This window comes from Cucumis melo, chromosome 6, assembly GCF_025177605.1.
Source record: "Cucumis melo cultivar AY chromosome 6, USDA_Cmelo_AY_1.0, whole genome shotgun sequence".
Taxonomy (NCBI): Eukaryota; Viridiplantae; Streptophyta; class Magnoliopsida; order Cucurbitales; family Cucurbitaceae; genus Cucumis; species Cucumis melo.
The window spans coordinates 7,786,824-7,809,314 of record NC_066862.1 but is presented as its reverse complement, the minus strand read 5'-3'; the positions used below and the strand labels follow the sequence as shown (position 1 = coordinate 7,809,314).

The following is a 22,491-nucleotide window of genomic DNA, read 5'->3' as shown; positions in this document are numbered from 1 at the left end:
TTCCCCCTAAATGAAGTTTTGTAAGCTTTTAATTTGTGTCTAATAAATATTTAACAATTTTTATCCTATCAAAACAATTAACATAAAATTAAATATTGTATGGCTTTAGTATGTCTTTAATTAGGCCTCCAATTTTATCACAATTTCATGTTTAAGTGTACTCTCAATTTGTTTATCATAGTTTACACATATAAACTTTTTTGAATTTTAAGTCAAATTAAAAAGAAAAGGTTATTCTTTAAAAATTGTTTTGTATTACATGTTTGAAAGTAATGTTTATACATTCAATTTTTGAAAATCAAATAACTAAAAAACTAAAATTATTGTATTTATTTCGTCCTAACGAATAATTAGTATGACTTTTAGTTTTGATTAGTGAGTCTATATAATAAAAATATATTGAAGAAATTACTAACTTATTACTTATTAGATTCAAACTTGGATAAGTTACTAGGCATTTATTTAAGTTTAGTGACAATTACAACTTTTTTTCCCTTACACATAAAACCTACTATATATAAAAATTGATTGTTGAGCACAACTTATTGAAAAATTCAAGGACATATTTGTCCAACAATATTTTGGATTTGGGTTGTGCCCTTAAATTATTAGGAAGTTTATTTTAAACGAGAAGGCTTATACAAGGATTTTTAAATATAATAAAATATCACAATTTATTTATAATGGATCAAAGAAAATTAAGATAGGCTAATATTTATGTCATACAAATAGACATTAATAATAATCTATTGCGGTACATCATGGTAGACTATTATATAATTTACTATATTTTGTAAATTTTTTTTTTTAAAATAGCCATTTATTATTATTATTATACTCTAAGTTTGAAAAATGATTCAAATTAGTTTTGGATGAAAATTGTTAAATTTTTGTTTAAAAAATACGCTTGAATTGTTGAAAGTTTCGAATATACCTTTGAGTTGATGAAAAGTTTCAAAATACCTTTGGATTTAAAAAATAGATAACAAATGAGGAGAGCTAAATTCTTAAGGAGTCTTGCAAACTTAAAGGAAGCTCAATTTCTTCGGTGGGGGAGTCACTTTCCTCGGGAGAGTCCAAGACAATCTTTACTAAAAAGTACACAACAAATGAAGAAATTTGAAAATGAGAGTAACGTCTGTCTGTAAGTCCAATAATAAAAACAAAAAACAAAATCATATGTTGCCAAAGGAGGCCATTATAACTTTTTTTAATTGATTATTTTTGAACTCTAAAAAAACCTTTAAAAAAAAATTATCACTATACCACTGATGATAGATATCTTTTTAATTTTAAGTTGTTTTTGCAACGAAATATTAACATTTTCGATTTATATATTAATTGTGAGAGTAATTTTTTTAAGTTCAAAGATATTTTTAAAACTTTTCAATGGTGTTTTTGAAATCCTTAACAATAAGAATGTTTTTGAACTATTTTTGAAAGTTTGAGAGTGTTTTTGAAACTTTAAGGTTTGAAAGAAATGTTTTAAAAATAATGATATTTAAATAGTTGTAAAAAAAATAGAGTTTTCGTAAAAGTATTGTAAAAAATAGATGACGAAGTCGTGTATCGACTGCATGTCACGTCTGCACTGACTTGCCAGTGTGACAATCGACATTGATATGTTGCATGAAATCGTGGACCAGGTGTACGACTTTAATGTTGATAAATAAATTAATTTACCATTTATAATTATATATAATTACCATATTCACTCTCTCATTACCTAGAACAATATATCATATACAAATTATATTTTTTCCATAAATAATAATGTAAAAGGTGAGTTTTTCATGTTTTATTCGTAACAAATTATTTTTGGGAGTTTTTCCTTCTGCCAAACATGACTTTTGGGTGCTAATCATCAGCTAAATAAATAATTTCAATATTTTTTTAAAAATCTTTTTATATATTTTTAAATAGAAAGTTTTTCATATATATATAACAAAACAACAAAATATCTACCGTCTGTGTAACAAAACTAAAATGTCCATGAAGCCGACCATTATTTTAAAATATTCCAAGTTTGCTCTTCCTTTCCATATTCTTTCTCCTATAATTTTTTTCCTTTTCCATCGTCATTTTCTCTTATTCTTCTGCAATTTTTGCTTTTATTTTTTTTCAAACGGTTATTTAGTTTAAGATTGTGCTATTTTTTAAAAATTTTTTTAAAAATTCTATTTCGTTGTTCAAGATCATGTAACAAATATAAGAGATCTTGATACACGATCTTTGACAAAAATCGTTAGGATAAAAATCGTTTAGATTTGGCTAACGATACCAAATAATCTACTAAAGAAATCGTTTGGATTTGAAAAAAAAAATCTATCAAAGAATCTTGAAAAGAAAAAATTGCTTAGATTTGGCTACCAAAATCACACAATCATATAACAAAGAATAGTCAAATTTGAACGATCGCTGTCGAAGAAATCTTAAAAAAAAATCTAGATTTGGGTAACCAAATCTAAACAATAGTGTAGCCAAATCTATATTTCTACAAGATCATGTACCAAATATATTACACGGGTGGTCAATTAATCGCATATTGATTGGAGCATTTTTTGTATTTTTTTATTGTGGACTTAGGACCTTTTTTTATTTTTAAAATTGTTCTATACATTTTAAATATTTTATCGTTTTGTTACGTTTTTTAAAAAACCCATTTTTTATGTTATGGATTTTTTTTTTAATTTTGAGTTTCTTTTTCTTTTCTTTGTCCTTTGTTGTGATATGTTTTGTAGGAGACATTTTTAGTTTAGATTTATTATCTTTTAGCTTGCTTACATTATTGATTGTTATGAAATTTTGAGTTTTTTTTTTTTGTCTTTTGTTGTACAATGTCTTTTTTATGAGATATTTTTAATTTGTATTTATTATCTTTTGAGCTTCCTTGCAATTTGTATTCTTGATTGTTTTGAAATTTTAAGTTTTTTCTTGTTCTTTTAGTTTTTTGTTGTGCGATGTTGAAAAACAGTGAGAGATAATCAAATAAACCTTTAGTTAATTCTAAAGTAAATAATAGTTGTAATAGCTAGAGGGATAGCAAGAGAGAATAGCACAAAAAATTTTGGTAACCCAGTTCGGCCAATGTTGCCTATATCTCGGGAGCTGTGCACAGTTTTGATGAGTAATATTATTAAAATTCACACTTAGATATGATATTTGTTCAATTATATGACTATCTAGCATGCATATTAGCTTTAGACTTCTGGCTCCCCCTGAATACATGAGTAACCTTTTTCAATGATGTTTGACTTTAGGCTTCTCTAAATGCATGAGTGAATCTTTTCGACAATATCTTCATCTTCTTCTGAAGTTTTCTGTGATTACTCGAATCACTACTATGTACGCCTTATTCATCATCATAATCATCTTAGATCAACATACTGATACCATAGGTAAAAGATCGCACTAACTTTTCTGTACCTGTAGCTTCTGTAATTAATCTTCCAATCAGACTTACGCCGTGAAGTCTTATTCGCAGCCCATCACACCATATATATATATATATATATATATATATATATATATATATATATATATTTCTATTTTCATAAAGATATTAATGCAAGATTCCTAAAATAAAGGAGAATCTTTTTATCTTTTAGAAACAAATTATCTTATCTTTTAAAAAGATAATCTCATAATATCTTTTAGGCAAAATTCCAACAAATGTCTTTTTAACACATTTTTTTCTTTTTCAATTACTAAACATATCACGCCATTTTTTTTCTCAATTAGTCAACCAAACAATAAAATTAAACTCAATGATAATTTAGATTTATTTTGTACTCATCAAAATTAAACTAAAGTTTAGTTTTTGAAAATTTTTGAACCAAACTAACACTAAGACCACGTCTACAACAATGGTAACGTGGTTCATGAATGGTAACTTAAAAGATAGGTCCCATTTTATTATGTTTGTTGCTTAGTATTTTTAATTGTAATAGAATGTAGGTCCTACCATGAAATATGTGATAAAATGCTGTAATTTGATCATTTGAAAATTACGTGGTACACACTTAAAAATATTTTTGAATTATTTTCAAATTTTAGTCGTTGTAGGTCTAGCTAATTTTTTTTATCGGTAATACCATGATATATTTGATCTATCCACATAAAATATAAAACAAATTCAAAATGCTGGGATATGGTTGATATTGGTAAGACCATAAATCTTGGAATCTTATTTATTTATTTTTAATTATAGAATGGAAACCCTAGTTTATCGACCGACAAAAATAATCCAAAATAAAAAAAAAAAAAAAAAACTCAAAACTATGGGAAGTTGTTTGTTGGACAACCATATAGATGAATGAAGGTATCATTAAAAAAATCCATTATGTTTACGGCAACAATAACAATTAAGTAAAAAACATGATGGTTACGTTTATAAAATGGTTAAATAAACGTGTATAAAAATAATCTAATTACCTTTACAATTGAGATCAATTAAACTAATTCATCAACGAAAATCCATTTAGTTTACATCGTTTTTTAATCTTAGTTGGGTAAATATGACCTAATTTCAAACTTCAAAATTGAATTGTATGTGTTTTTTTTTTATAGGAAGTTGAAAGAAGAGAGAGAAAAAGAGAGGAAATGGTTTGACAATGGACCCTTATTGAAACAGAATCCAATGATGTATTGAAGGTGGACAAGGACAAAAGGGAGGACATTAAATTGGTTGAAATTATGGTAATCTTTCAAGATATTCTTTTTGTTGGAAATTAACCTTAATGTTGTTCGATTTTGCAAGTCTTTTAAACGTATACATAAATGGGCTCGTGTTATTGCAATTTGGGCCTCATCTCCTCTCTCAAAAATATCTCTAAACTTTTAAATGTTGCATGCGTCTCTTTACATAAAAAAAATTAAAAATTAAAATGTTATTTTTATTTATCTACACCTCTATCGCCTCCCTCTCATATTTCCTCTCTTTAATATTTCAATTTATGAACTAACACTTCACATTTTCATTCTCCCTTGTTCTGTTACTTCCCTTTTGTTATTTGTTTGACCTTTGTTTTTCTCATAAGAGGAAAAAAAAAAAAAAACGACTCATTGTGTTAAAGTAAATAGATTATAGTGACAAAAATAAAAATAACGATGAAAGCACTAAAATAACCTTAAAACTTAGTAGTTTAAACAATGATACATCCTAGTTGAGTTAGTGTACTAATAACTAAATATGCCTTTTTTTAATATATAAGATTATGGCTAAAAATTATAAACTAATAATTTCAAAATCGTATATAAAACAATTTCATTGATCGAGTTTTTCTCTCTCTCCTTTTAGTATATAATTAACCAAGTTGGTTGTACAAGATAAGCAACATAGTTGGTAGTTGGAGTTGGTCACTCATGATGACCATTGGAGTTGCCCACTAAAAGTGGTTTATCACCAACATTGATCATATTAAGTGAAAGTTGTGTTAGGTAGTTAAAGATGATTACCACAGAAGTTGATCAATGAACATCAAATGTGGGTTTCTCTCGATTGTCGTTGCAAAGGTGATCATTAAAGTTGGTTGTTAAAGTGTGTGGTAGAATGTAATGGAGAAATAGCAAACTAACTTAGGGATATATATATAAAAGTTGAAGGTTGAATTTTGTTTTTTTGGACAAACTTCATAGTTTAGAAATTTGTGTATAATTTACGCTCTTAAAAGAAACATTTTGTATAATTTAGAGAAGAGAGAGAGAGAGAGAAAAAAGAATAATGAGCTTTAGATAGTGGCATTCTTGAAAATAAACTGCAAGATTGCTTAAACTTTGTCTCAAATTGAAACCCTAGGTTACCGTCCCCCAAAACCTCGCCCACCTATATATTTAAAACCCTAAACTGTCGTTCTTACTTCGTGCTAGTTCTCTATTGTTCTAAAACCCTAGCCGGAACTATCCTTCGGCGTTCCCTCTCTCGGTGACTGAAATGAGACCTCCTCGAGGTAGATTCCACAAACTACCAGTTCATGTACTCTTTGCGTTTTCTATTTTTAGGTTTCTGAGAATTATCTGTTGACTATAATGGAGAATGATAGTTCTAGTGCAATGTATTGTTTATCCGCTTGTTTCGATTTCGTGAATGAGTATGATCGTTTCCGTTCTTACTTCCTACTGAATCTCTTTCTATGTAATATCGTTGGACCGGTTGTTTGACAGTTGAGTCATGCTGTTTAGTGTTATCTTTTTCTTCTTTTACTTGTATTGTTTGTTTCATATCGTCTCTTTCTCTTTGTGCGTGTTTGTAATCTGGATAAGTTGGATATGTGCAGGCCGCGGCGGCGGCGGTGGGTTTAGGGGCAGAGGTGATGGAGGAAGGGGTGGTAGAGGAAGAGGTGGCGGTGGAGGTAGAGGCGGTGGTGGTGGTAGAGGTATGCAGAGCCGCGGTGGTGGTCGTGGAGGTGGAAGAGGTCGTGGTGGAGGTAGAGGAGGCGGTATGAAAGGTGGAAGCAAAGTTGTTGTTGAACCTCATAGACATGAGGGTATTTTCATAGCTAAGGGTAAAGAAGATGCTCTTGTCACGAAGAATATGGTCACTGGAGAATCTGTCTACAACGAGAAGAGGATATCCGTACAGGTGATTCTCGTTCAATAGTTATTTTCCAACAGAATGTTTTTTAGGTTTCAAATGACATTTATCAATGGGGGACTGTTATCTTGCGAAATTTTCATGTGTTTTTGATGTATTGTTGTTACCCAAGAGAAATTCTTGTTAGTGTTGATATCTCCAAACAGTTTGGGGTGGTTACGACACAATAGTCGGTGATTGTTATTTTTTGCCACTTGAATGATTTATGTAAGTTCATAGGTAGAGCATCAACACCTGCAATTTTTAGGAGTATACATATCTTTTTGTTTGTTGTATTTTTAAGCTGTCTGCCTAGCTAATTGTTTATATATTATGCCATTCAGAATGAAGATGGAACAAAAATTGAATACAGAGTTTGGAACCCATTTAGGTCTAAGTTGGCTGCTGCTGTTCTTGGTGGTGTTGATGACATATGGATTGTAAGTGCTTTTCACCTCCAATTTGATGTTTTAGTCGTTTAGCTGTTTCACTCTGTAGTTTGTTCCCTTTTTCCTTCCTAATTAGTTTGGTTACGTGTGTATTGTAGAAACCTGGTGCTCGAGTGTTGTATCTTGGTGCTGCTTCAGGAACAACGGTATCTCATGTCTCGGATGTTGTTGGCCCTGTAAGTATTTACCTAAAGAGTATCTTTTGGAGTTCTTGTGACGTGATTGTATGTTTACTTAACGATTGTTGTTGATTTTTTTTTTCAGACCGGAATAGTATATGCTGTTGAATTCTCCCATAGAAGTGGTAGAGATTTAGTCAACATGGCCAAGAAGCGCACAAATGTTATACCCATAATTGAAGATGCTAGACACCCAGCTAAGTATCGAATGTTGGTTGGTATGGTGGATGTGATATTTTCAGATGTTGCTCAGCCAGATCAGGTTCACTCTTTTTCTTTTTAATTTCTCATTTATCCTTATTATTCTTGGATGCGAACACGAATAAAATCGTAGGTCTTGTATTTTGTTTTTCCCCTTAATAACCCTTTTTAAGTTGTATTCGATGTATTTCTTTCCGTCTACTGTTTTCTTCTCTACAATTTTGTATTCATATTCACTTCATCTTTTTAGACACTAAATCCTTTTCTCCCCGGATTATTTAGCATATGACGAATTGCTCGGATTCCCCTTCAAGACTTCTTGAATGATGCACAACCCGAGTTTCTGATGCTGGAAGAAATGCTTTCGAATTGTCTTGATAAATTCTTTCTAAATTCCCTTTTTGTTTGATTCTAGCAGATTTCTTTTTCAAATTCTTTTATTGTTGTGTTTTCCATTTTCCCATTGTCCATCATCCTATTTTATTGTACCTCTTCTACTTGTGATTGAGTTGTCCATTTGGGTATTTTCATTTTACTATTCCTGATGAATTCTTTTGTTATTATTTTTGCACGTCATTGCCTTTTTTTTTTTTTATCTATGCTTTGATACTAATCAACTTGTTTTTTAGCACTTTTAGCAATAATTTGACATTTTATCTAAATTTCTATTTGTTCTCCAAGAAATAGCAAAATATTCCAAGTTAAATCTTGACATTTGCTCACTACGCATGCTTTTCTTTCTGTGTTTAGTAGAAAACTGTAACCTTTACCGATTACTTTAGAGATCAATCACAGAATAGGTCAATTATATTTTGATCTGGATGTTCCATCAAGTAGTCTAGTGGTAGAAAGGGAGACAATAGTCTCAATCCTCCCCCCACAAAAAATAAAGTACATTAACAAATTTTTGTGTACTTGTGTGCTTATGGTAATGATCGATTCTGGTTCTGCAAAAATAAAAAGATGAGATCTACCCTGAATCAGTTCAATTTGGGAGGTTTTAATCTTTCTTCGGGTCTACTTGAACCAGAGTAGAGAAGTGAGAAAATTAAGGAAAGAGAAGAACAATTATGTACATTGTTTAAATCATGTTTAGAAATGGGATTAATGGTATAACTTTGTGAGCCGGAGGTCGGAGGTCTGTCACCACATCCGTTCAGATTATATTATTGTTTGATAATAATTTTATTGTTTTTTAATCGTCCTGCAGTTTTTGAACATAAAGCTATGTAGATATCTTTCTTATCACTATTTTTGCCTTTTAGCTTAGCATGTGATGAGTTACTCGGATTCCCCTTCAAGACATCTTGAATGATGCACAACCCGAGTTTCTGATGCGTCCAGGAATAATATCTCATAACATTGATCAAACCGAACGCTTTCATCCGTCGCTCATTAATGTTTCATTGAACGATGTTTCAATTTCTTACATTTGACATTCTTTATCATCCCTTCAATGCAGGCAAGAATCTTAGCACTTAATGCGTCATACTTTCTCAAAGCCGGTGGCCATTTTGTTATATCTATCAAGGCCAACTGCATTGACTCGACGGTTCCTGCAGAGGCAGTGTTTGCAAGTGAAGTTAATAAGCTCAAAGCAGATCAGTTCAAACCGACTGAGCAGGTGACCCTCGAACCATTTGAGCGAGATCATGCTTGTGTTGTTGGTATCTATAGGGCCCCAAAGAAACAGAAGGCTGCTGCAGCGTAGACAGTTAAACTGTGATCTGTAGTTGATCAATGTTTCTTATCAGTAGCTTGTAGGCGAGGTCTTGACGTTGAAAGATAATCTCGATTGTAAGATTTTTGTCGTTCTCAATTTTGGTGATTATTGAGCAAAGAACTTCTGCTTCTTTTTTATTCTTCTTCTTCTTACTCCATTTATTTCTTATTAAACCAATTTTAGTAATTTATTGATGGTTGTTCAATATTTCTTTGCAGAATGAAATTCCGAATATTTACATAAGAGGATTACAATTACCTCATAAAATTATCGTTATAGTGATTATTTGCTCAATTTTTGTTTTTTAAATTTAAATAATCTATGCTGCAAGCTATAAATCCTCCAAAATTAGTTAACCGAACACAATTTTTTTTTTAATTATTTTGAATTCTAAAATTATAGGAAAAACATATCTAAAACTTAATAAATTATTTTGAGTTCAAAAATTATAGAAAAAACACAGCTAAAACTTAACAAAGTGGCTCAAAGAATATTAAAATCAGCTTGGTTTGGGAGGAAGGAGATCGGCTTGGGTTGGGAAAGTGAAAACGGCACGGGCGGAAGGGGCGTGCGGCACCTGGCTCGGACGAAAGGGGCGTCTCTCAAAGTTCGGCAGCGTTTCGCCGCGTGGCTCACGATCACAGCTCTCAGCGTGGCTTACGACTCGCAGCTCAGGCGTGGCTTACGGCTCACAGCTCAGGCGTGGCTACGGCTCACAGCCCAAGGCGTGGCTACGGCTCACAGCCCAAGGCGTGGCTACGGCTCACAGCCCAAGGCGTGGCTTACGGCTCACAGCTCAAGGCGTGGCTTACGGCTCACAGCTCAGGCGTGGCTTATGGCTCACAGCTCAGGCGTGGCTTATGGCTCACAGCTCAGGCGTGGCTTATGGCTCACAGCTCAGGCGTGGCTTACGGCTCACAGCTCAGGCGTGGCTTACGGCTCACAGCTCAGTCGTGGCTTACGGCTTACAGCTCACGGCGTGGGTTACGGCTCACAGCTCACGGCGTGGGTTACGGCTCACAGCTCACGGCGTGGGTTACGGCTCACAGCTCAGAGCGTGGGTTACGGCTCACATCTCACGACTTGGCATCCTTTGTTGAGTCGATCTCCTTCAGTCCGAGCTGAGAACCGTAAGCCGGCTTACCCCTTCTGCTGAGCTGTGAGCCACGCTCCTTTTGTCCGAGCCTTGAGCCGGCTCACACTCTTCTGCCGAGCCGTGAGCGAAGCCTCTTCCGTTCGAGCCGTGAGCCATACGCCCCTTCCGGCCGAGCCGTTTTCCTTTGCCTAGCCCAGCTGCGTCTTTTTCCTCCCAAGTCAAGCTGATTTTCATATTCTTTGAGCCATTTGGTTAAGTTAGTGTTTCGAATTGGAGTTTTTTCTTCAATGTTGATCAACTAAATTTGGAGGATTTAGTTTGTAGAATTCAAACTAATTATTCCTAAGATCTACAATTTACAAACTTCACTTATAATTTAAAACTTCAAATCATTCCTAAAAAATTCAAAATCAGTAACCCAGGGCCGAATCCCAAACAAAACCCATCATCTTCGCTTATAAATCAAAACTCAATCTGTTTTCTCTTCTTTTTCTCTGCATCGCCACCGATGAGCAGCCATTACAATTTGTAGAACTCAGATTGAATAGGTCTACCAAATTGATGTCTCCGTCTTCATATATGTTCGTGATATTTATGGAGCTTTTCTGGTGCTAAAATTTGCTAATGGAGTTTTGAACTATCCACTTCATTGGACTTGGCATGGTTGTGTCAAGTTTTAACATTTATCACAAAAAACCCACTTCTCTTTGATGTTTCTAAGAAATTTTTGTTTCATATCTTTTGCTTCTTGTTATTTAGATCACTCTAAAGAGTTGAAGATATCCACCACAATAAAGGACAGTTTTGATGATATTTCCCTTAGTTCTATAGTGTCTTTTATGGAGCAAAACATAACAACCATTTGGGTTTTTTTCAGCCTGATCATCCATCGAAGCTTAAGGAAATGGAGGAATTTGCAGGATTTGATGAATCTCCAAAGAAGTTTTTTTCTCTTTGGAAGAAGAGGATTTGAGTCATCACCGCCTTGCAAATCCCCAGAATCATCACCTTCACCTTCACTAGATCACTTTTCTTTCTGAACGAATAGCAATAGTATCGATTTCACATTGATAAAGACCCCGTGAAGCGCACACCTTGGGCTTTGCTTTCATCTGGAAAGATTTGGTAATGATGGTATTGTGATTGATATGAAGATTGTAGACTCTGTGGATGCTAAAATTAAAAATATCTTGTTTAGTAATCGTAGAATTTTGGATGCTTTAAAGGCTGTTGTTTTAAATGAAGAAAGAATGTCGATTTTTTTTTTTTTTTTTTTTTTTTTTGTGTTTTGATTGAGATGAAGATTTATTATCATCATCTCTCTAAGCTTCTTTTTGAAAGATGATTTTGGAAGATTGTAATGGAACAGATCTTTTGTTTGTTCTGGGCAATATCTTTGTATATATATCTTCTTCCTTTGGTTTAGTGTTTGGTACACAGCCATTTTATGTTTATATATATATTTATCTGTACAGACTGTTGAGGAAATAAAGTTAGAAATTGTCAAAACTAGCATCATTTTAGTTTTTTATTTCAAAAGTAGAATAGTTTTAGAAAATTCGTAATTTTGTTTTTTCGAAATGCGTCATCTGCGTTTATTATTAAAAATTTGAAAATAAAGGATATATCAAATGATCGAAATATCCATGACAATCCAACCATTTTATATCCTAAAAAAACCCTAAACCCTAAACACTTTTATCATTTCCTCGAGAACTAAGCGAGAGCTCCCAGAGATTTTCGAATTTTCCCTTGCATCCCCAAATTTCGAAATGTTCTAGTATTCTTTGAAGACATTCTGATCTACGCCAAGAATTCAGAAGAGCATTTAGAGCATCTGAGAGTGGTTTTGTATGTGCTGCGAGAAAGCGAGCTATATGCTAATAGAAATATATGTCAGTTTTAAGACGAAGAATAGAGTGTCTGGGGGCATATTATCTCTGCCAAAGGAGTAGAAGCTGATCCCAACAAGATCTGGGCAGTATTAGAATGACCAACCCCTACGTGTATCAAGGAAGTATGAAGTTTTCTTGGACTAACAGGTCATTATAGAAGATTTGTACATAATTATGTAAGTATGGTTTGGAAGTATAGGTGCACCACTGAAAGGGAGCTTACCAGTGGTCAAATAAAGCTACTGAAGCATTTGAATAGTTGAAGAATGCCATGGTGACTTTGTTGGTTTTAGCAATGCCAGATTTCAGCAAACCCTTCAAAATAGAAATTGACGCTTCAGGTTATGGGTTAGGAGCAGTCTTAATGCAACAAAAACGACCCATTGCTTTCTATAGTTATACACTTTTGACTACAGAATGAGGAAAACCGGTATATGAAAGAGGGTTAATAGTCGTAGTATTGGTAGTGCAACGTTGACGTCCTTACTTATTGGGACAAAGATTTGTAGTGCGAATGGATCAGAGAGCTCTTAAATACTTGTTGGAATAGAGAGTCTTTCAACCTCACCATGGTTATCTAAATTACTCTGGTATGATTTTGGAATAGAATACAGACAAGGAGTGGATAATAAAGTAACAGATGCATTATCCCGAAAACTAGAGGGTGTTGAGTTAGCTTCTTTGGTGGTACCCACATTGTTAGATATAACTGAACTTTATGAAGATACCAAGCTAAAAGAGATAATTGAAAAGTTGAAGGTGGATGAGGATAATGTTTCAAACTTTTCACTTCAACAAGGTGTATTAAAGTACTTGGTAATCTCGAAGACCTCTTCTCTATCACACATATCATGTTTATGTATTCAGGGGACATTTGGGCTTGAAGAAAATTGTTTCCATTTATTTATGAACTAAATGGATTGACAATCTTGTTAAAGCATCACTCAATTTTTGTCTTTTATTTCATAACATAACATGAGCTGCTTGTTCCATTTTTACGATGTTATCTTGTGAACTAGCTAACGTAGTATTATATTGAATATTTAACCCCTCAGAAATTTTGAAATTTTGTCTGTCCAAGGAGACAATTTTAGCAACAGGATACAATAAGTTTTTTGTTTGTATTCTCACAAGAATTTGGTACAAATGTGATGTAGCTCCTAAAATTTTCGGGTTGAAATGTATTGTTTTCCTTGTCTCACTTGAATGAACACAAGTAAATACAGATAATACAAGAACATGAAATTTTAACTTCATAATCCCAGCATGGCCGTTTACAGTAATGACACAACTTCAAATTTAAATACATGCATTGTAATTCAAGTCTTTACCAGGTGAAACTCATAGAGTGAAACTTTAGATTATCTCCATAAGCAGAAGAACAAATTTTTGCTACGTCATGTCGCATCCCTGTTGGGCCACTGACTAAAACTCCAATATCCGATCCTTTGCAGTCGAACAAAATTTCTGCATAACAAAACATGCTACCATGTATCATTGATTGTGATTGCTATGTATTGTATATATATAGATCATATATGTATATGTAGCTTGCTTTTGGTTGATACAAAGGCAGGAAAACTTACTGTTGAGATCAGGTCTGCCTCCATAATGGATGTTGGTTGCTTGAACAAGGGATTGGTAGGGAAGGCTTTCTAGCTCACTATCACCTCCAAAGATCCATGACCCAGGTGATGCTTTTGGTGATTGAAAATTGTGAATTTGAATTTGTTTGTCATTTGAAGCATTTGTTTTCCTTTGCCACAGAAAGACAAAGCTAGAAGAAATGCAAATACAAGCAAATGCCAAGAACATGTCCCAAAGAACTTTGTAGGTGTAATTATAAACAACATCACCATTTTGTTCAATTGGGTAAATGTAGTAGCGAGTGGTGATGCCTAAAAGAATCAAGAACATCACAAAAGAAGATGAGATAATTGCACCAAGGAGTAGCCAGCTGTTTCGTCCAAGAGCCTCCGAGATTGGCGAGTCCAGTGGATTTGGCTTAAACCATATCGTGTTTATAAGATTTTCAGAATTTGTTTGAGGTTGTTCTTTCTCTCTAGTGATATAAGCTTCTATCTGTAACGGTACATTTGATATTAATTCTGTTTGTGTACTAGATACTGGAAGCAAAAGATCCAACATAGTGAGATCAATAGAATTCTTGAAGGCGCAGATGAGCCGAATTTGTGGAACATGGAAGTTCACTTTTGTGCTTCGAACAATCATTATCTCTCTGATTATTGAAATGAAAGGAGTAATTCCACTTCCTCCGCTTATCAGCAGCAGATATTCATGCCTTCAAAAGAGAAAAACAAGAATCAAATTGAAGGTAACTTGTAAGACTCTAACTATTTGAAATAGTAAGATTCAATGTGTTAGGATACCTCCTAACAAGAACACTCTAGAACAAAACAAGAACAAATAAAGAATACCGTAACATATTATATCATAGTTTCAAGAAGAAATTGCAATATACCTCAACACATTCTAGAGAGCTAAGAATCGTCTCCCAAATTTCCCAACTAGAAAACCACCAAAATTCTCCACACTTTACTCTCAACCCAAACCCTCTTTTATAACTACAACCCTAATCAACTTACTAACTATTTACTAATTTTCCCTTCTAATAACCACACTAGTATTCTACTCTTACTAATCTTACTATTTCAATAACTAAAGTCTTACGTAACTCTACTAATTCAAGGCTATATTTTTGGTTGTAGGAAGTCACCTTAAAAAGTGAGTAGAAGCAGGCCCATAAGGACCTTCAACAGAAACTTGAAGGTGATCCAAAGAAGAAGAAAGATGTTTGTGAAGTTTTGAAGTCCAACTTCCCCCCGATTTGATAACAACACTCACTATATCAGGCTCCAATTTACAATTAGAAGTGACTGTAAAGGGATGCCATTGCAATTTGGAAATGCTTGGCACATTTATGAACATCACACTTGTAGGATTGTAGCTTAGTTCTGATCAGGAAAAAGGAAAAAAAAGGTAAATCCCAATCAAATATTTGGCAAAAGACAGAAAATAGAAAGGAATTTTAATGATCAGCTCTTGGAGAAAAAACTAAACCTGGACTTTTCAAAAAGTTTAGTTCAACAACACCACAAGGAAGATGGCGAGCTGAAACCAAGCTTACACGGCGTTGCGATTGTAAGAACCGTAAGTATCGATCGATAAACCAGAGAAAGATACCAGGAAGAATCAAACATACATAAGCTACTCCCACATGGATTAGATAGAAGATGATGTAGAGAATGTAAAAATGGTGAGTGTAATAAAAAACCTCAAACATTTTTCGACGGATCGACTGAAAGCTCGTCACCCAGATAATCGTAGCAAATGTCATAGCAATCACTCCTGCAACATTTGATACATAGTCCTCACTCCATTGTTTCAACTGCTCAATGATGCAACATTCAATTAGTAACGCTTCATAGGCAACATATGCAACACATGAAGCAATATACTAATACACAAATAGCATGGTTCTTATCGCTTGCATTGTAGTTGTGTTTTGATGTAGCCAAGAGCTATATATTATTTTACCTCATTTTTTTTCTTCTTAATTAGAATACGAGTAATTTTAATTACAATTGAAGTTCTTAAACAAATTATATGTCAATCAAAATATAGTAATTTTGAAGTTACTATATTTTATGGAATGAATGTCGATTACATGTATTTGAAAAGCTCAATTAGAACATAAATTAGGACATAATTTAGGGTATGTTTGAGATATTTTAAAATGGTCAAGGTTGTTCCATCTAATTAAATGCAGGAATATAGATCTGAACCTGGGACTTCTTGTCCATAAGTACATACACGTGTCAGTTGAGCTAAGCTCATATTAACAAAATACGTCTTTTAATCATAAAACTAATTTAATTTCATACTTTCAAATACAATCATTAAATTGTGAGTTTGAATGGTTAAGAATATGTTAAAGATCAATCTATAAAATAACAAAATTAATGTTAACTACTACTATTGTTATCCAAACATGCTCGATAAATAAGACACTAACTATCGTAATTTGAAAATCTACGATAATCTCCCAACCCGAGTTGAAAATAGAAACAACCCCATATATATATATATATTGACTACTAAATGCCAATGGAATGAACAAGGAAAGGAAAAGAGAAAATAGACCAATGACAAAAGGTACCAATATATGAAAAATATTTGAAACTTAAAAAAAAAAAAAAAAACACTATACTATGAAGTGTAGACAAGTTCATATATGTTTGATATTATACCTTTATCTTTAGAATCTAAAAATCCTTTACAAAAATCTCAAAGAACCAATCACTTTCAAATGCAATATATATAGGACAAGAGAAGGACAACACAATAAATCAAAAAAGAAATGAAAGCAGAATAATTCTTAGATAATAAAAAAACAAAAACTTAGCAGACAAAAAGATGAACACCACTCATTTTTTTTCTCTCTCAATAATATGATCAATTGAAAAGTCAAAATGGATGGACCAAAAAAGAATGAAAAAGAGAAGAAATTACCAGAGCCATTTGATCAGTGAGGGCCCAGTAGATGATGAAGCCAATGGTGTGTAATGCAAAGAGAAGATTAGAAAGATGGCCAAGCCAAATGTGATATTTGATGGATGATTCTGAAGTGAGTCCAATTAGAGGTAGTAATGAAGAGCCTCTTGTTACTGGAAAGAACAAAAATGCCCAACATATGTTTCCAATGTATCCTACTCTCAATGATACACTTCTAAACTTTAATTCCCCTCTGAACAAATAGAGTGTAAATTCATTATAATTAATTATAATAAGTTAAAGAGAAACATATACTTAAAAGCATAATAGTTAAGAAAGAAAACATACATTGTCTCTCCAACATTATCCCTATGAAGATGACCAAAACTGACGTATAAGTAATTTCCAAGAGACCAAATCAAAAGTAAAAGAAATGAAACTCCAAACACAATCTCCAATGTATTAACAATCCCCAATGGATTCATTACTACAACTGGTCGTTTTAGAAATGATTCTCCTCTGACCCTAAACTCCAAAAAAATTAATAAAATCAATTAATATTTAGGGAAAGAAGAGAGAAATAAATACATAAAATTACAATTAAATGGTTAAAAACCTCTGAGTAGAAAAGGGTTTAGGATCTAAATCTGAAGATTCCTTCTGAAAATGAAGATAGAAACAACCCAAAACTGCCATTAACATGATGGGAAATGAGAAAAGAAGAAGATTTGTGCCTACAAAATAATAAATAATAATAATCACAAAACAAAATAAACAAAAAAAAAAAAAAGAAAGAAAAGGGAAATTAAAATATAATAACAATGATAATTAAAATCATACCTTGTTCTCTAAAATAAGTGGAGTTGAGATTCATATTGAGTTTGGGAGACCAATAATTCTTATAAAGCTTTGTGGGTAACATAATCCAAAGCCATAACCATAACACAAATGTTAGAAAGAAAATCATCTTCAAAGCTCTACCCATTGCTATTTCTTTTGCCATTATAATTGGCCACTCTCTTGTGGATTTTATCTAACTTTTTTGTGCTATTTATATGCACAAATACTAGTAGAATAATTCAGTAGCTTTGCTGCACAAATGTTGTCATTTGATAGCGACCCCAAGCAAAATTGTACGTTCTAACTTTTAATCAAGGCCAATAAGATTTTGATTAGAAATTTTTATAATAATATGAAACTTTTGAAAATGGTAAATATTTTAGTTTTTGTTTGTTGTTAACTTTTGTAGTACTTCGATGTTTGTTATTTATTTCAAATTGTTGATACTTCAATTCATTAAAGATATATTCAAATTGCAACGTCATTTAACATGTTCAATAAATTATAGTATTTATTTTTAAGAAAGTTTAGAAATTGATTTTGTAGGTAAAACCCGTCCTTGAATGTGGAGAAAGAAATGACATGAAACATGCTTATCTACTCTCAAAAGAGTAATGCTTGAAATACTGGGTTTTTTTTTAATATAATAATAGGAGTAATGGAAAAGTCCAACAATTATTGAATCCACTCTTCTCTTTATACATATCTAAAAGATTTAGTTTCGAATTTCTTTTGAAGTCTATTAATTAGTTATATTTTTTTATTAGTGGTATAAATCTATCAACGATAATGTTTATTATTGATAGATTTTATTATCAATAGTAAAACTTATTTTATCATTAATAGATTGAACTCCATTCATCATAAATATGCGTTTAGGGTTTATTGAGTTATATTATTTGAAATTTATTAACGATGGCCAAAGATAGATTTCACTAATATATTTTTTATGATATATTTTTAAGCTTCAATGATAGATAATTCAAGTACAGGTTAGTTTTTTTCTTCTTCTTATGGTTGGTTTGAGAAAGAAATTGCATCAAATTACTTTGAATTTTCTTTTATTGAGTTATCTATGGAAGTGACAGAAGAAATAAAAATTAGAGGAAGAAAGTGAGAAGATGGAGAAAGAAAAAGCAAAACATTTGTTTGAAATCTAAAGGTTAGTTGTGCATTGTGGTTAAAATCCATCTGATAGATAGATATAAGTTGTGAATTAAAAGTATGTTAATAATAAGCTTTTAACAACGAAAAAATCAAAAGTTCAATCAAAATAAGATATCATTTTATTAAAAAAGAATTAAAATTAAATATATGTTGTGAATTAAAAGTAAATTAGTGATAAGCTTGATATAAAAGAGAATATTTTACAAAATTAGGCATATAACGAAAATGAAAGAAAGAAATCACAAAATTGGAACAAAAATTTTCCATGTTAATCAAGAATGACAAAAAAAAAAAAAAAATGAAATAAACAAGAAATTTGAAAAATAAATATTATGTTACTAATTCTTATATATTTCATTATTAATCTTAACAATGTTGTCTATAACAATTTTTTAGATAGAACTTATATATTATTCATTCCAACTTAAAAGTTGGAATTTTTTAGATAGAACTTAAAAGTTGAATTTTAAAAAAATAATCAAATTCCAAAGGAATAAATAGAATATATATTCTATTGTATCAATTTATTATAGATAAACTACATAACTAAAAAAATGGTTGACTAACATTTACTAATTAATTTAATTGTGGTGGAAGTACATGTGACACAAAAGTTTGAGTTAGTTGATAGTACAATAATAAAGTACAATCCTTAAATCTACCATTTAAACTTTTTAATAGCATGTTGAAAAAGAGAGAACAAGTTAGAGCGTATAAGAGAATAATTAATTTAACAAGGTAAGAAAGATCGTGCCAATATCATTAAATTAGGTCAAGCCAAAATTAATTAGTATAATTTTATAATTTTAACTTGTGATAGGAATAATTAATAAGTAAAATTATATTACATATTCATAGTCAAGATGAGTTAATATACTTAGGATGTCTGCACTAGCTTGTTACTCGAATCATAGCTTATAAGATAAAGATATCGATTATCATGTCATAAGTTAAGGATCTTTTTTTTGAACTAAAATAATCATAATAACAATAACAAATTTTGGAAGGAAGAGTAAATTAATTAATAAATAAAAAAACAATGTTTCTTAGCTTTAATTGAAGCATTTATATATATATATATGTCAAAGAATAATTGAAACTTTTATAGATTTATTTGAAATTCATTTTAAAAGAAGCAAGAGATCCCAATCAATTATAATGGTTGGAACTATGGTTAGAATTTAGAATATTATGAGTTTTGAGGGGTCGTTGAGTGAATTAATTGTCCCAAACATTCATTTTAAAGAGTCAAAGGGCGAATGACTCTCTTTTAATGAAAATAGGGAAATTGCCAAAAATAACTTAAAAAATGAGGGTTAAATGACTTTTGGGATAATTTTTTAAAATAAAGAGTTTTAGGACAATTTAGGTGTGAATGTACAAAAATGTCCTTCATTAAATTTCTCTTTCCCTTTCCCTTCTCTTCCACGTAAAAACTTTCAGCTTTGGCTTTCCCTTCTCTTTCGCGTACAGTTGTTTCTCTTTCCCTTCTCTTTCGCGTAGAACACCTCAAGTAAAAAAAAAAAAAATCACCTTTTGTTGGCTTTTGAAATTTCCCGCTCTATTCCTACACTCTGCACTTCGAAGATACTTCGATCGTTCATCACTTGCCGTTCATTGGTCCTCCATTGCATTTCGTTGCTTCTCCTTTTCGAACCATTAAATCAACTTTGAGTCTTTTCTCTTATTTCAGTGAGTTTTATCTCTAACCCATTTTTAATTTATTTGCTGTAAATGTTTGGTTTAGGTATTTGTTGTGAGTTTCATCCATCTGGTTTAGGCTTTTTTGGAATCGACTTATTTGCTGGAAATTAGTTTAGTTAAAGTTTGGTTTAAGTTCTTAGAAAGTTAAATGGGTAGTGAAATGAATTGAAGTTAAATATAGTTGGCATTTTGCTTCTTTTTCTTGGGATCCCTTCTTTAAATCTGAATTGGCTACCTCTTAGAAGTGCAATTGAAGCTCTTTTATTTAGCAGTGAGTTTTTTTTATCTACATTGCTTTCTATCTATTGTGTATTATTGTCTTATATTGTGAGCAATTTCATGCCGCTATGGATGCTTCTCAAACCACTCTGGCTTTCACTTTGATCACTTTCACTTTAATCCATTTGGAGTGATTCTATGCATGTTTATATGCATTAGTTTGTATTGTTCTATGCATGTTTAGTTTGTATTAGCCCCTCATGGTTTATCTCGCACATATCTCGCACCTTCCAAACTTTCACTATTTATTTTAAAATCAAATTAGTACACCTCATAATCCATTTAGAGTGATTCTATTCATGTTTAGTAAGTCTCTTAGGCCTTCATGGTTTATCTCGCACGTATCTCGCACACATCTTGCACACATCTCGCACATATCTCGCACACGTCTCACACATTCCAAACTTTCACTATTTATTTCGAAATGAAATTGGTACCCCTGCTAATCCATTTGGAGTGATTCTATTAATGTTTAGTAAGTCTCCTAGGCCCTCATGGTTTATCTCGCATGTATCTTGCACGTATCTCGCACGTATCTCGCACACATCTCGCACATTCCAAACTTTCACTATTTATTTCGAAATGAAACTGGTACCCCTGCTAATCCATTTGGAGTGATTCTATTGATGTTTAGTAAGTCTCTTAGGCCCTCATGGTTTATCTCGCATGTATCTCGCACGTATCTCGCACACACCTCGCACATTCCAAACTTTCACTATTTATTTCGAAATGAAATTGGTACCCCTGTTAATCCATTTGGAGTGATTCTATTGATGTTTGTTAAGTCTCTTAGGCCCTCGTGGTTTATCTCGCATGTATCTCGCACCTTCCAAACTTTCACTATTTATTTTAACTTTCACCATGCTGTTATGACATGTTTAGTCAGTCTCTTATGCAATTATTATTTCATTTGTTGTTTTTTGTTCAGGCTTCAATTATGACATCGACATCGACTGATGGACCCGCGTACAAGATTAATCCTTCCCATCCTTGGCCAGTTGTCATTGTCGACTCCATTCCACTACAACGAAATAATAGTGATTGTGGCGTATTCACCGTTAAGTATTTTGAGTACATAGCTGCTGGTTTTGATTTAGATACATTATGTCAAGAAAACATGTTCTACTTTAGAAAACAATTGGTATTTCAATTATGGACCAACACTCCTATGTATTGAACTTTGTTGCGAGATTTGTAGGAGTTGTATATCATGTATGTTGCAAAATATGTATTGATTCTTCTCTATAATGCACAAGTATAGATGCTATATAAATTAGAATAAACGTAGTTTATGAATGGTCAATTGATGACATTCAAATATCATATTTGTTTGCAAAACTACTTGTAGGTAAACGATCGCTTAATATTTTTTATGTTTATTAAGAAAAATCGTTTAGACTTTACTAAACGATCGCTTAAATATATATGCACGATCTTTTACATTAGTGTGATTACATATAAACGATCGCTTAATATATAAATTAAAGCAGTTGAGTAGCAAAGAATTAAAAAATATATAAATTAAAGAATTACAAACTAAACGAATAGTCGTGTGAAATATATAAATGATCGTTTAATACAATTAAACGATCGTTTAGTTATTTTAAACGATCGTTTAGTTACGTTAAACGATCTTTTAGTTACATTAAACGATCGTTTAGTTACTTTAAACGATCGTTTAACGTAACTAAACGATCGTTTAGTTACTTTAAACGATCGTGAAACCAGTTTGTATATTAAACAAATTAAAATATGTGTCAATACGTTTGTGTTTTTTGTGTTCCTAAATGAATAAGCCAGTTTTTATTTTCGTCTTCTTCATCTATCTAGAAGCACATAAAGTAAGAATGTTTGGAGACATCATTAAGAAAA

General features: G+C 32.0%; 2 protein-coding genes and 2 non-coding genes across 5 annotated transcripts; 3 read left to right on the top strand and 1 right to left on the bottom strand.

The window, feature by feature from the left end:
* The first annotated feature begins 5,787 nt into the window (after nucleotides 1-5,787).
* LOC103484122 (rRNA 2'-O-methyltransferase fibrillarin 2-like) lies at nucleotides 5,788-9,260 on the top strand. The gene is made up of 6 exons (XM_008441073.3): nucleotides 5,788-5,948; nucleotides 6,276-6,580; nucleotides 6,916-7,011; nucleotides 7,119-7,196; nucleotides 7,285-7,461; nucleotides 8,863-9,260. The coding sequence occupies exons 1-6, from the start codon at nucleotides 5,933-5,935 to the stop codon at nucleotides 9,109-9,111; spliced, it is 921 nt and encodes a 306-aa protein (XP_008439295.1). The 5' UTR covers nucleotides 5,788-5,932; the 3' UTR covers nucleotides 9,112-9,260.
* On the top strand, nucleotides 7,680-7,751 carry LOC127150111 (small nucleolar RNA snoR60). Its single transcript, XR_007822128.1, has one exon. It is a non-coding gene; the product is annotated as a small nucleolar RNA snoR60 (small nucleolar RNA).
* Nucleotides 8,668-8,739, top strand: LOC127150110 (small nucleolar RNA snoR60). The gene has a single exon (XR_007822127.1). It is a non-coding gene; the product is annotated as a small nucleolar RNA snoR60 (small nucleolar RNA).
* Nucleotides 9,261-13,335: 4,075 nt separating the features above from the next.
* LOC103484121 (ferric reduction oxidase 4-like) lies at nucleotides 13,336-17,741 on the bottom strand. 2 transcript variants are annotated; one of them, XM_008441070.2, is made up of 8 exons: nucleotides 17,470-17,671; nucleotides 17,246-17,363; nucleotides 16,978-17,154; nucleotides 16,648-16,882; nucleotides 15,196-15,523; nucleotides 14,852-15,089; nucleotides 13,701-14,416; nucleotides 13,336-13,581 (listed from the first exon to the last, which is right to left on the bottom strand). In XM_008441070.2, exons 1-8 carry the CDS (start codon nucleotides 17,630-17,632, stop codon nucleotides 13,442-13,444), a joined length of 2,115 nt encoding a protein of 704 aa, XP_008439292.1. In that variant the 5' UTR covers nucleotides 17,633-17,671; the 3' UTR covers nucleotides 13,336-13,441. The 2 variants fall into 2 exon arrangements, with proteins under 2 accessions (XP_008439292.1, XP_050942677.1); XM_051086720.1 differs by lacking the exon at nucleotides 16,978-17,154 and having other exon boundaries at nucleotides 17,470-17,741.
* Nucleotides 17,742-22,491: the final 4,750 nt, after the last annotated feature.

What these genes read in the sequence shown, in the direction of transcription:
- LOC103484122 (XM_008441073.3), top strand. An exon ending in GTGTTGATGACATATGGATT is followed by an intron (nt 7,012 to 7,118) that starts GTAAGTGCTTTT and finishes TGTGTATTGTAG; the next exon opens with AAACCTGGTGCTCGAGTGTT. An exon ending in TCTCGGATGTTGTTGGCCCT is followed by an intron (nt 7,197 to 7,284) that starts GTAAGTATTTAC and finishes TTTTTTTTTCAG; the next exon opens with ACCGGAATAGTATATGCTGT.
- LOC103484121 (XM_008441070.2), bottom strand. Translation starts at nt 17,632, where the DNA reads ATGGCAAAAGAAATAGCAATGGGTAGAGCTTTGAAGATGATTTTCTTT. An exon ending in GCTTCTACTCACTTTTTAAG is followed by an intron (nt 14,417 to 14,851) that starts GTGACTTCCTAC and finishes TCTCTTTTGAAG; the next exon opens with GCATGAATATCTGCTGCTGA. An exon ending in AGGCAGACCTGATCTCAACA is followed by an intron (nt 13,582 to 13,700) that starts GTAAGTTTTCCT and finishes TTTGTTATGCAG; the next exon opens with AAATTTTGTTCGACTGCAAA.